The following is a 13,920-nucleotide window of genomic DNA, read 5'->3' as shown; positions in this document are numbered from 1 at the left end:
TGTGGACCCTGCATCCACCACATTCACCCAGTGTGCCGTGATGGACACATAACGTCCCTGGCCATGCCTACTGGTCCATGCATCTGTAGTCAGGTGCACCTTTGTACTCACAGATTGCCTAAGTGCATGGACGATGCGCTGTTTAACATGCTGGTGCAGGGCTGGGATGGCTTTTCTGGAAAAAAAGTGTCGACTAGGTAGCTCGTATCGTGGTTCAGCGTACTCCATCAGGGCTTTAAAAGCTTCGCTTTCAACTAAACGGTAGGGCATCATCTCTAACGAGATTAGTCTAGCTATGTGGGCGTTAAAACCCTGTGTACGCGGATGCGAGGATAAGTACTTCCTTTTTCTAACCAGAGTCTCATGTAGGGTGAGCTGGACTGGAGAGCAGGAGATCGTGGAACTTTCGGGTGTGCCGGTGTACATGGCAGACTGAGAGACGGTTGGAGACGGTATTGTTTCCGCCGGTGCCCTAGATGCAATATTTCCTCCTACTAAACTGGTGATTCCCTGACCCTGACTGCTTTTGGCTGGCAAAGAAACCTGCACAGATACTGCCGGTGGTGCGGAAAATGGTGGCCTTACAGTGACGGAAGGGATGTTGCGTTGCTGACTAGCTTCATTGGCCGAGGGTGCTACAACCTTAAGGGACGTTTGGTAGTTAGTCCAGGCTTGAAAATGCATGGTGGTTAAGTGTCTATGCATGCAACTAGTATTTAGACTTTTCAGATTCTGACCTCTGCTTAAGCTAGTTGAACATTTTTGACAGATGACTTTGCGCTGATCAGTTGGATGTTGTTTAAAAAAATGCCAGACTGCACTCTTCCTAGACTCGGATCCCTTTTCAGGGATTGCAGACTGAGCTTTAACCGGATGGCCACGCTGTCCTCCAACAGGTTTTGGCTTTGACACGCGTTTTGGGCCAGATACGGGCCCGGCAGATGGAACCTGTTGCGATGTTGATGCCTGCTGCGGCCCCTCCTCCACCTCCGCTTCTGAACTACTGCCGCCTGCACCCTGTTCCCCCAATGGCTGCCAATCGGGGTCAATAACTGGGTCATCTATTACCTCCTCTTCGAGCTCGTGTGCAACTTCGTCTGTGTCACTGTGTCGGTCGGTGGTATAGCGTTCGTGGCGGGGCAACATAGTCTCATCAGGGTCTGATTGTGGATCTGTACCCTGAGAGGGCAATGTGGTGGTCTGAGTCAAAGGAGCAGCATAGTACTCTGGCTGTGGCTGTGCATCAGTGCACTCCATGTCAGAATCTACTTGTAATGGGCATGGCCTGTTAAATGTTTCACTTTCTAAGCCAGGGACGGTATGTGTAAAGAGCTCCATGGAGTGACCCGTTGTGTCGCCTGCTGCATCCTTCTCTCTTGTTGTAGTTTTTGCTGAGGAGGACAAGGAAGCGACTTGTCCCTGACCGTGAACATCCACAAGCGACGCGCTGCTTTTACATTTACCAGTTTCGGAAGAGGAGGCAAAAGAGCTAGAGGCTGAGTCTGCAATGTAAGCCAAAACTTGCTGTTGCTGCTCAGCCTTTAAAAGCGGTTTTCCTACTCCCAGAAAAGAGAGCGTTCGAGGCCTTGTGTAGCCTGACGACGAAACTGGCTCCACAGCTCCAGACTTAGGTGGAATATTTTTATCCCCACGACCACCTGATGCTCCACTACCACTACCATCATTACCAGCTGACAATGAACGCCCACGACGACCTCTTGCACCAGACTTCCTCATTGTTTAAAAATCGTAACCAAACTAACTTTATTTGTTGCTGTCAAACAACTTACACGGTGAGCTATAACTTCAGTATGATTTCAATATCCCTTAACAGGTTGGTGAGACCACAAGGAAAATCAGGCACAATGTTACACACTCTGTTTTCTGTGACACCAAATCACAGAGATGACACACACGCAGGACTGTCACTCAAGCACTAATGTCAATATTAATCTCCCACCTAATTTATTTTTTTTTTTTTCTCTGTGAGACTTTAGAAACCAAATAATATTTTAAAAAAAAACAAAAAAACAAGGCTTTCTATGGCCCACTGAATGAGAGATGGCACGCACAGGAGTGGCACACAAGCCCTGACTGAGGCCAATATTTTTCTCCCACTGATTGATGTAGTGTTTTTGTGTTGAGGTTGATTTTAAAACACAAATGAAGGAAAAAAATAAAAAGGCTTTCTATGGCCCACAATTAGAGAGAGAGGTGGCACACCCAGGAGTCAAGACTGGCACACAAGCTGAAATGGCAATATTACTCTCCCACTGTTTTTTTATGTTTTTTTTTTTTTATTTTCAGGGAGACTTTAGAAACCAAATAATATTAAAAAAAAACAAAAAAACAAGGCTTTCTATGGCCCACTGAATGAGAGGGAGAGAGGTGGCACACCCAGGAGTCAAGACTGGCACACAAGCTGAAATGGCAATATTACTCTCCCACTGTTTTTTTATGTATTTTTTTTTTTTATTTTCAGGGAGACTTTAGAAACCAAATAATATTAAAAAAACCAAAAAATAAATAGGCTTTCTATGGCCCACTGAATGAAAGGGAGAGAGGTGGCACACCCAGGAGTCAAGACTGGCACACAAGCTGAAAGGGCAATATTACTCTCCCACTGTTTTTTTATGTATTTTTTTTTTTTATTTTCAGGGAGACTTTAGAAACCAAATAATATTAAAAAAACCAAAAAATAAATAGGCTTTCTATGGCCCACAATTAGAGAGAGAGGTGGCACACCCAGGAGTCAAGACTGGCACACAAGCTGAAATGGCAATATTACTCTCCCACTGTTTTTTTATGTTTTTTTTTTTTATTTTCAGGGAGACTTTAGAAACCAAATAATATTAAAAAAAAACAAAAAAACAAGGCTTTCTATGGCCCACTGAATGAGAGGGAGAGAGGTGGCACACCCAGGAGTCAAGACTGGCACACAAGCTGAAATGGCAATATTACTCTCCCACTGTTTTTTTATGTATTTTTTTTTTTTTATTTTCAGGGAGACTTTAGAAACCAAATAATATTAAAAAAACCAAAAAATAAATAGGCTTTCTATGGCCCACTGAATGAAAGGGAGAGAGGTGGCACACCCAGGAGTCAAGACTGGCACACAAGCTGAAAGGGCAATATTACTCTCCCACTGTTTTTTTATGTATTTTTTTTTTTTATTTTCAGGGAGACTTTAGAAACCAAATAATATTAAAAAAACCAAAAAATAAATAGGCTTTCTATGGCCCACAATTAGAGAGAGAGGTGGCACACCCAGGAGTCAAGACTGGCACACAAGCTGAAATGGCAATATTACTCTCCCACTGTTTTTTTATGTTTTTTTTTTTTATTTTCAGGGAGACTTTAGAAACCAAATAATATTAAAAAAAAAACAAAAAAACAAGGCTTTCTATGGCCCACTGAATGAGAGGGAGAGAGGTGGCACACCCAGGAGTCAAGACTGGCACACAAGCTGAAATGGCAATATTACTCTCCCACTGTTTTTTTATGTATTTTTTTTTTTTATTTTCAGGGAGACTTTAGAAACCAAATAATATTAAAAAAACCAAAAAATAAATAGGCTTTCTATGGCCCACTGAATGAAAGGGAGAGAGGTGGCACACCCAGGAGTCAAGACTGGCACACAAGCTGAAAGGGCAATATTACTCTCCCACTGTTTTTTTATGTATTTTTTTTTTTTATTTTCAGGGAGACTTTAGAAACCAAATAATATTAAAAAAACCAAAAAATAAATAGGCTTTCTATGGCCCACAATTAGAGAGAGAGGTGGCACACCCAGGAGTCAAGACTGGCACACAAGCTGAAATGGCAATATTACTCTCCCACTGTTTTTTTATGTTTTTTTTTTTTATTTTCAGGGAGACTTTAGAAACCAAATAATATTAAAAAAAAAACAAAAAAACAAGGCTTTCTATGGCCCACTGAATGAGAGGGAGAGAGGTGGCACACCCAGGAGTCAAGACTGGCACACAAGCTGAAATGGCAATATTACTCTCCCACTGTTTTTTTATGTATTTTTTTTTTTTATTTTCAGGGAGACTTTAGAAACCAAATAATATTAAAAAAACCAAAAAATAAATAGGCTTTCTATGGCCCACTGAATGAAAGGGAGAGAGGTGGCACACCCAGGAGTCAAGACTGGCACACAAGCTGAAAGGGCAATATTACTCTCCCACTGTTTTTTTATGTTTTTTTTTTTTTTTCAGGGAGACTTTAGAAACCAAATAATATTAAAAAAAAAAAAAAAAAAAAAAATAGGCTTGCTATAGCCCACTGAATGAGAGATAGCACACACAGCAGTGGCACACAAGCCCTGACTGAGGCCAATATTTTTCTCCCACTGATTGATGTAGTGTTTTTGTGTTGAGGTAGATTTTAGAACACAAATCACGGAAAAAATAAATAGGCTTTCTATGGCCCACTGAATGAAAGGGAGAGAGGTGGCACACCCAGGAGTCAAGACTGGCACACAAGCTGAAAGGGCAATATTACTCTCCCACTGTTTTTTTATGTATTTTTTGTTTTTTCAGGGAGACTTTAGAAACCCAATAATATTTAAAAAAAAAAAATAAATAGGCTTTCTATGGCCCACTGAATGAGAGGGAGAGAGGTGGCACACCCAGGAGTCAAGACTGGCACACAAGCTGAAAGGGCAATATTATTCTCCCACTGTTTTTTTAGGTTTTTTTTTTTTTTTTCAGGGAGAATTAGAAACCAAATAATATTAAAAAAAAAAAAAAAAAATAGGCTTGCTATAGCCCACTGAATGAGAGATAGCACACACAGCAGTGGCACACAAGCCCTGACTGAGGCCAATATTTTTCTCCCACTGATTGATGTACTGTTTTTGTGTTGAGGTAGATTTTAGAACACAAATCACGGAAAAAATAAATAGGCTTTCTATGGCCCACTCAGTGAGAGATGGCACACACAGGGATGGCACTGTAGCAGAAATGCCAATCTTAATCTCCCACAAAAAAAAAAAACAAAAAAAAAAAAAAAACTGTCCTACAATTACTATCTCCCTGCAGTAATGTAAGCCAGGTATGGCAGGCAGCAATAGGAGTGGACTGATGCACAAATTAAATAAAAAGTGTGGAAAAACAGAAAAGATAGCTGTGCAGAAAGGAAGGAACAAGAGGATATGTGCTTTGAAAAAAGCAGTTGGTTTCCACAGTGGCGTACACACAGCAATACAGCTATCACGGAGCCTTCTAGGGCAGCCCAATGAGCTACAGCGCTGAGGGGAAAAAAAAAAAAAAATAGCTTCCACAGTCCCTGCACACCGAAGGTGGTGTTGGACAGTGGAAATCGCTGCAGCACAAGCGGTTTGGTGGTTAGTGGACCCTGCCTAACGCTCTCCCTGCTTCTGATGAAGCGGCAGCAACCTGTCCCTAAGCTCAGATCAGCAGCAGTAAGATGGCGGTCGGCGGGAACGCCCCTTTATAGCCCCTGTGACGCCGCAGACAGCAAGCCAATCACTGCAATGCCCTTCTCTAAGATGGTGGGGACCAGGATCTATGTCATCACGCTGCCCACACTCTGCGTTCACCTTCATTGGCTGAGAAATGGCGCTTTTCGCGTCATTGAAACGCGACTTTGGCGCGAAAGTCGCGTACCGCATGGCCGACAAGCACAGGGGTCGGATCGGGTTTCATGAGACGCCGACTTAGCCAAAAGTCGGCGACTTTTGAAAATGATCGACCCGTTTCGCTCAACCCTACTGACGACGATAACACACTGTCAAATATGTGGCCTTTTTATATTTTTTATGCTAAATAGTGCTGTATATACTGTAATTAGAGTATTTGACAGCAAAACAAGGGGTACACCGGCCTACAATGACCAAACTTGGAGCACGCAGATACAGTCATGGACAAAAATTTTGAGAATGAGACAAATATTAATTTTTCCAAAGTCTACTGCTTCATTTTTTCTAATGGCAATTTGCATATACTCCTGAATGTCAGATTGATCAGCTTAACAGCAATTACTGTACTTGCAAAGTCAATATTTGCCCAGAAAATGAACTTTAACCCCCAAAACACATTTCAACATCATTGCAGTCCTGCCTTAAAAGGAGCAGCTAACATCGTTTTAGTGATTGATCCATTAACACAGGTGTGGGTGTTGATGAGGACAGGGCTGGCGATCAATCAGTCATGATTAAGTAAGAATGACATCACTGGACACTTTAAAAGGAGGCTGGTGCTTGGTATCATTGTTTCTCTTCAGTTAACCATGGTTATCTCTAAAGAAACACGTGCAGCCATCATTGCACTGCACAAAATGGCCTAACAGGGAAGAGCATCGCAGCTACAAAGATTGCACCTCAGTCAACAATCTATCGCATCATCAAGAACTTCAAGGAGAGAGCTTCCATTGTTGTCAAAAAGGCTCCAGGGCGCCCAAGAAAGACCAGCAAGCGCCAGGACCATATCTTAAAACTGTTTCAGCTGCGGGATCGGACTACCAGCAGTGCCGAGCTTGCTCAGGAATGGCAGCAGGCTGGTGTGAGTGCTTCTGAACACACTGTGAGGCGGAGACACTTTGAGCAAGGTGTGGTTTCAAGGAGGGCAGCAAAGAAGCCACTTCTCTCCAGAAAAAACATCAGGGACCGACTGATATTCTGCAAAAGGTACAGGGAGTGGACTGCTGAGGACTGGGGCAAAGTCATTTTCTCTGATGAATCCCCTTTTCGATTGTTTGGGACATCTGGAAAACAGCTTATTCGGAGAAGAAGAGGTGAGCGCTACCACCAGTCTTGTCTCATGCCAACTGTAAAGCATCCTGAAACCATTCATGTATGGGGTTGCTTCTCAGCCAAGGGAATCGGCTCACTCACAGTCTTGCCTAAAAACACAGCCATGAATAAAGAATGGTACCAGAACGTCCTCCAAGAGCAACTTCTCCCAACCATCCAAGAGCAGTTTGGCGCCCAACAATGCCTTTTCCAGCATGATGGAGCATCTTGCCATAAAGCAAAGGTGATAACTAAATGGCTCATGGAACAAAACATAGAGATTTTGGGTCCATGGCCTGGAAACTCCCCAGATCTTAATCCCATTGAGAACTTGTGGTCAATCATCAAGAGATGGGTGGACAAACAAAAAACAACAATTTCTGGCAAAATGCAAGCATTGATTATGCAAGAATGGACTGCTATCAATCAGGATTTGGCCCAGAAGTTGATTGAGAGCATGCCAGGGAGAATTGCAGAGGTCTTGAAGAAGAAGGGTCAACACTGCAAATATTGACTTGCTGCATTAACTCATTCTAACTGTCAATATAACCTATTGGTACTCATAATATGATTGCAATTATATTTCTGTATGTGATATAAACATCAGACAAACACTAGTAAAAACCAGAGGGCAGCAGATCATGTGAAAATATAATGTTGGCGTCATTCTGAAAACTTTTGGCCATGACTGTATATGAGGGCTCTCATGGAAATACCACACTGCCAAATATGTGGACTTTTTATATTTTTTGAAGTGAAATAGAGCTGTATAGAATTTGAGTATCAGACAGCAAAAAAAGGGGTACACCGGACTACAATGCCCAAACTTGGACCACGCAGATATATGAGGGCTGTCACGGAAATACCACACTGCCAAATATGTGGCCTGTTTTTTTTTAAAATGCCAAATGGTGCTGTATATAATTAGAGTAACAGACAGCAAAAACAGTGGCAAAATGGCCTAAAATGCAAAAACTTGGAGCAAGCAGATATATGAGGCCTTTTTCGGGGGAATTTAAAACACACAAAAAAAGTGGCACAAGGCTAGCACACACAACTATGCTACGTATGCCTGACAAATTATGATTTTTCAACAGGCCTCAGTCTGACAGAACAGACTATATGTTTTTGTTTTTTGGGGGTGAATTTTTTGAAAAAAAAATGCAACTAGGTATATAGTAAAGAAGCGGCAGCAGACAGTTATGGAGCTTTGGGAGGGATGCAGTGGGACCAATGGACGCACATACAGTGCCTGCAGGATTTGCACTGATGTGGATATGCTGTGCCCTGCCTACCTAGCGCTGCAATATCGGGACCCATGAATTAGCTCTAAAAAGGACTGTTGGTTTCTCAGGAGTTGTGGATTTAACAGTAGCAGACCTACACTAACTATAAAAACCACAATTCTGACCCTATCACGGCAGCATCTCTCCCTACTCTCGCTGAATCAGGAACAGAATGCGGCAAGCAGGGCGGCGCCCGGTCTCTTATACTCGGGATGATGCTGTACGGCCAGCCAATCACTGCACAACCACAACAAAGATGGCTGCGGCATTTCATGGCCTGTTAGACAATCCCTGCAGTGTGATTGGGTCTCTAAAGTCCGCCAAAACTGCTGGGTGGAGACACCAGTTACCGCCGAATAATCCCGGAAATGCTCAGTGCTCACCGAGTACACCGAGCACAGTGATACTCAGGCGAGTAACGAGCAGTGGCGAGCACGTTCGCTCATCACTAAATGAGAGCAGTGGCTCATTTTTATTTTATCAGTGATTTTTTTTCAGCAGCAAAATTATTTTTTTTCTTTTTATTCTTGCTTGAAGCAACATTATGGTCATCCTGATTTTGACAAAAAAAAGTGAAGAGGCAATGACTTTTTTCAGTGACATGTGACAAACACAATGAAACAGTTTACTCTGCTCAAACTGGTGAAATGTTCTCTTTACGTTTCAGTACCCAAAATTTTCAACACCCGACAAGGAGAAATTTTATAGATCACGTTGGTCATTGCACAATGTAGATAATCGAGAAGAGATAACCACCATATGACATACATGTGTTTTTCAGAGGCAAAAATCAGTGTTTGCCTCTGAAAGATTTTCAACCCGTCTCAAAAAATTTTTTGGGCAGCTGTTGCCATTTCAAAGACACAAAAAGACAATCAATATCCCTTAATGTCTTTATATTGAGGCATCTCTTTGGTGTTTAATGTTATGCTAATTATGCCTCCACAGTTCCTTTTCTCACCTGGTGTTTCCCACATATTCCAAAGGACACATGCAGGTACAGGGATATATAACACTCAGTGTTGTGCAGTTTGCATAGTTTTTATTCCTAAAGGTTTTCCACTTGGCCTTATTAGTGGACCCTTCTGTATTACACCCGTTATAGCTTCTAAAAAGAAGAGTTTATGAAAGATGGCAACTCTTTAAAAAAATGGATGTTTAATTGTTGTTCTCTTTCATTGTAAATGATAGCTTATCTACAATTGATACACAAATAACACATTTTTCATAACTCTTCTTTTTTACTTTTAAGATCAGTCCATTGTCCAGTCTCTCCATACTCAGCAACCGAGTACTGTACCCATCCTTCTTCAGGACTGTACCCAGTGATAAGTCCGAATCTAAAGGACTATCCCAGCTTGTTTTGCATTTTGGTTGGACTTGGGTTGGATTGTTGGCTGCGGACAGTGATTATGGTCAACAGGGAATTTTACCCATTAGAGAAGAGCTGATTAAATCTGGAGCATGTGTGGCTTTTCTGGAATACATTCGTTTAGGACAACCAGATCGAAATGCACCTTACATAGCCAATATTATTAAAATGTCTTCGGCAAAGGTAATCGTTGTTTTTTCCCCTGGGGTTGATTTTAGTTTTATTTTGAATGAGATGTTGAAACAAGACATCAATGGAAGGATGTTTGTTGCCAATTCTGGTTGGGCAATGTCCTTACTTTTGCTATCGGCCAAATATCTTCAGTTACTCTCTGGCACAATTGGATTGACCATCTACAATACAGTGATTCCAGGATTCAATGAATTCCTCAATAAATTCCATCCTTCCAAGTCTTTGAATAATCACTGGTCAACGTTGTATTGGGAGAAGATATTCAGCTGTCAATTTCCTAAGGACAACAGTACGATAAGTCCTGTAAACTCATCTGTTACAACATGCACAGGAGAAGAAAACTTTAACAACATCAAGGACAGCTCTGCATTCACAGCTACTTTAAAATTCACATATTTCACGTATGCTGCTGTTCAATTTGCAGCTAAGGCCCTGCAAGATTTCGGAAGCTGCAGTATGGGTCCATTCCCTGATGGAAATTGTCCAGATCTTTGGAGCATCAAACACTGGCAGGTAACTGTTGTTTTCCTGTGACATTTATAACTGGATCATCAATCAGACACTGAATTGATCACCACCATAGCGGAAGGACACCTAAGAGATAAGAGATTTAGATTCATCACCAGTTGGAAAACCAAGTACCATTCTAGTATGCAATCAGTCTTGTACGAAGTTAGGTTTCCTCAAAAATTGTCCCGTAATTCACATCATAATACAAACCTGTAGTGACCTTTTGTGTATTTGCTCCTCTTTTATGTTTGCACCCAATGCATTGTTCTATTTTTGCCTTTTAATGTCTGTGTTATATGTGTTCACCTGTTGTTTTTTTATTCTCAGCTCTATTGGTGGAACTTGTTGATGTTTTCACCTGATTACTCAACTGTGACTTTTAAAGAGTCACAAAATTTGGTGAAACTCCACTTTAGTCCCTCCCGGTGTATCTTCCAGTAAACCAGTATTTTGTTGCATTTTTAGTGATATTTTGTCAACAGTCCCAAAAACAGTTCAAGACCGAAAAGAGACTATTTTTTACTTTTGCTTCAAATTCGTGAATTGCTCATACCCCAAAACAAAAAAGGAAAATTGACTTAAAAAAACTTGCAGATAACAAATTAGGGTTGATATCTTGTCTAGTCTTTTCTTGTTCAGTTCAAGTCTGGGGTTTATAAAAGTAGAAAAACCTGGTAACATAACTGATCTAGTGTAGACATTGGAGGGCAAAGTTGACCAAAAAAAGAGAACACTAACCTCTTCATGACCAATGATGTACAGATAATCCAGTCAGAAAACAAGAAAAAGAAATCAAAACACCAGAATTACATTTTTCTATCCTTCAGAACACTGCAATAAAATCCATTAACAGGCAATTAAAAAACTGCATCTACACCAAAATGGTATCAATAAAAATGTCAGCTTGGTGACATAATAAGCCGTCTCCCACAAGAGCTAAAGGCGCTAAGGGTCTCAAAAAATTACCACATTTTATTCTCTTACAAACTTTTGATTTTTTTTCACCACCTAGATAAAAAAGATCCTATACATGTTTGTTATCGGCGTACTGTAATGACCTGGCGAATCATAATGGTTCATCAATTTTAGCATTTAGTTAACATGGTAAATTTAAAAAAAAAACAATTGCGGAATTGATCTTTTTTCGCAATTTTACCCCATTTCCCATTTTTCAGTACACTATATTGTAAATCAATAATGTCATTCAAAAGTAAAACTTGTCCCGCAGGAAACAAGTCCCCATGCGGCCAAAAAACGAAAACGCAAAAACGTAAAATGGCCCAAAGATGAAAGGGTTAGGAGATGTGGTAATAAGGGGGTTATTCAGAAGAGTTAGTCTATACAGAACGTCCACAGTGTGGATCTTTGGTTGACATTATCATGCCGGTATATCGACAATAGCTAGAAATAAATTGTGTACATTTTGGTATAAAGTTCATGTCAAAAATTGTTGAAAAATATAGAATATTGATATTTTTTCTATTTATAATGTACCATGTTGGTTTATCTCACAGGTTAGCATAATACAGACACAGGCTTCACATGCCCAAAGCTTTGGTATTTCCCTGCTGTTACACAGTACAGGCAACAAATATACAGATGCTGGAATACAAAGAAAATAAAAATAATGTTCTGCTGTTCCAAGCGCTTACTAAACAGTATGGCTGCCCTTTTATTACACATAAAACAGTAGCAACCTTTACAGTACTCTTGTCGCAGCTTGTGAGCAGAAAACCGGTAGTGGACTAGGAATGATAACTTCATCCCTCTCAATACAAGAACATACTAAGAGAATAACTTGGAACCCTTCACCATTTATAGGAGAAAAAACTATATGGAACGTGTAAGCCATTTATGACTCAATTTTTCTTGATTTTGATATTTTTGCAGCTCATACACTACATGAAGAAGGTTCGTCTTACTCTAAGCAATAGCAATGAAAGCTACTTTGATGATAATGGAGAACCACCAGCATTGTACAGCATTGTGAACTGGCAGAAGAACCTACAAGGATCCACGACACAGGTCATGGTTGGAAGCTATAATGGGAGAGCTCCTTCTGGTTCAGCTTTATCCATGAACTCAAGCCTGTTGCACTGGGCTATGGGAGATCAGCAGGTGACATTTTGTAGGCTTTAGTGTGCGTCTTACTCATATGTAGTTATCCTAACAAAATAAGATCCTTTCCTGACAACAATATGTATGTACCAGCGCTGACACTTGATCTTGGTGCTTAAGTGACTCAGTATATGCAGCTCATCTGCTCACCTGTGGTGGCAAATGAGAAAAGGAAAAAGATGATATGCGCTCACTTCACCTACAGTATGAGTAGGCTAGTGCGAGCTATAGGAGTAATGTAGGGGATAACAGATAATAGTTAATGGACGACCTACCTGGGGATAGGAGTCATCCAATCGTGGGTAGCATGAGTAATCTCCTATAGCTGATGGTATTATGTTCAATGCAATCAATATTAGTCCAGTAAATCTTTCACCTTGGATCCATGCTGTTCTGAGAAACAGTGATAGCAGCTTTCTTACCTGACATGCATGGATCCAAGATAGAAGATCTACTAGACTAACATTGAACGAATTGCCATCCACTATAGGAAACCACCCACGCTACTCGTATAGGGATTACTCATATGCCCAGGTATGTGTCCATTAATTATTATTTGCTATCCACTACATGTCATGCCAGCGTTGGACTCTGTTCACACTGAGGAGTCTTTTTTGCAGTCTTAGACCTTTCTGTTGCTGAGCCTGAGTTTGGGCGTTTGCGGTGGTTTGTTCACTGATGGTCAGCTTGGCAGGAGTTAACTTTCTGATTAGTGGCCGAGGCTGCTGAGAATGCCTTCTCTCTATTAGTGTGGCTCAGAACATTCCTGGATGCTGACTATAGCATTTGTGTTTCTCTTGTATACCGGTCTTTTGTTTTTTGTAGCTGTTTATACTCAAGTCTTTATTCAGGAGCTTGGTGAAATATACGTTGTTGTTTGTTCATTTTGTTATTGGTATTGTGTTCCTATCACACATATATTGTGTCATCCTGATAATTTGCTTTGCAGTGCAGTTTACTTTATTCCCTGTTGTTCTTCATCTTCAAACATACCCCCAAGTTAAGGAAAGACAGGGCTCCCTCTAGTCTGAGGGGCAGCTCAGGGGCCCAGGTTCCTTATCTCCTGTTTTCCCATTGCTCACTGTGACACTACATTACTCATATAGCTCGCACCAGCCTACTCATACTGTTGGTGCATATAGCGCATATTATCCTTTTTTCTTTTCCTAAAAAAGCTGAAAAAACTATCAGATGTTAAATGAAATCTTATAAAGAGGGGCTATTGGTGATTCAAAAGTTTTATTTTTAATTTGGCAAACTATCCATTTATCCACAAGAGATTCACATGGATTTAATTCTTGATAACACATACTTGGATGCATCTCTTCTTCTCTTGCAGAACTCATGCCAGAACTCTTTGCATGTAAGCAAAATTATACATGAATGTCCATAAAATAATTAGTTTTAAAGTTACTATGATGGTTTTTGATCACTGGTACGCTGATGTTCAGATATGCTTGATACTGGACAACATTTCCTGTGCTTTCATGTGACTAGATAGTTACGCACCCAGGTGGCTCACATGGTTCGTGGACCCACTTTGCCACGGGGCTGAGCTTACCAAGGATGGACATAGCTAAGAAGCTACCTGGTGTTCACTGGTGCTCCTGATGGTGGAGTCAGATTTGAGCTGCAGGTAACTACCAGATACCACTCTTAGGCAGTCCCTGATTCTGCAGCTGCCG

General features: G+C 41.0%; 1 protein-coding gene across 1 annotated transcript in view; it reads left to right on the top strand.

Moving 5' to 3' along the window:
- Nucleotides 1–13,920, top strand: part of LOC143774809 (extracellular calcium-sensing receptor-like) — a 125,218-nt gene that overhangs the window by 88,039 nt on the left and 23,259 nt on the right. The window contains exons 4-5 of the mRNA XM_077262577.1: nucleotides 9,296–10,120; nucleotides 12,008–12,235. Of these exons, the coding sequence (XP_077118692.1) occupies nucleotides 9,296–10,120; nucleotides 12,008–12,235 (1,053 nt within the window). The remainder of the gene's footprint in view (nucleotides 1–9,295; nucleotides 10,121–12,007; nucleotides 12,236–13,920) is intronic.

Source organism: Ranitomeya variabilis, chromosome 5 (genome assembly GCF_051348905.1).
Source record: "Ranitomeya variabilis isolate aRanVar5 chromosome 5, aRanVar5.hap1, whole genome shotgun sequence".
Taxonomy (NCBI): domain Eukaryota; kingdom Metazoa; phylum Chordata; class Amphibia; order Anura; family Dendrobatidae; genus Ranitomeya; species Ranitomeya variabilis.
Note: the sequence above shows the minus strand (reverse complement) of the source record. Positions and strands in the feature narration are given on the sequence as shown.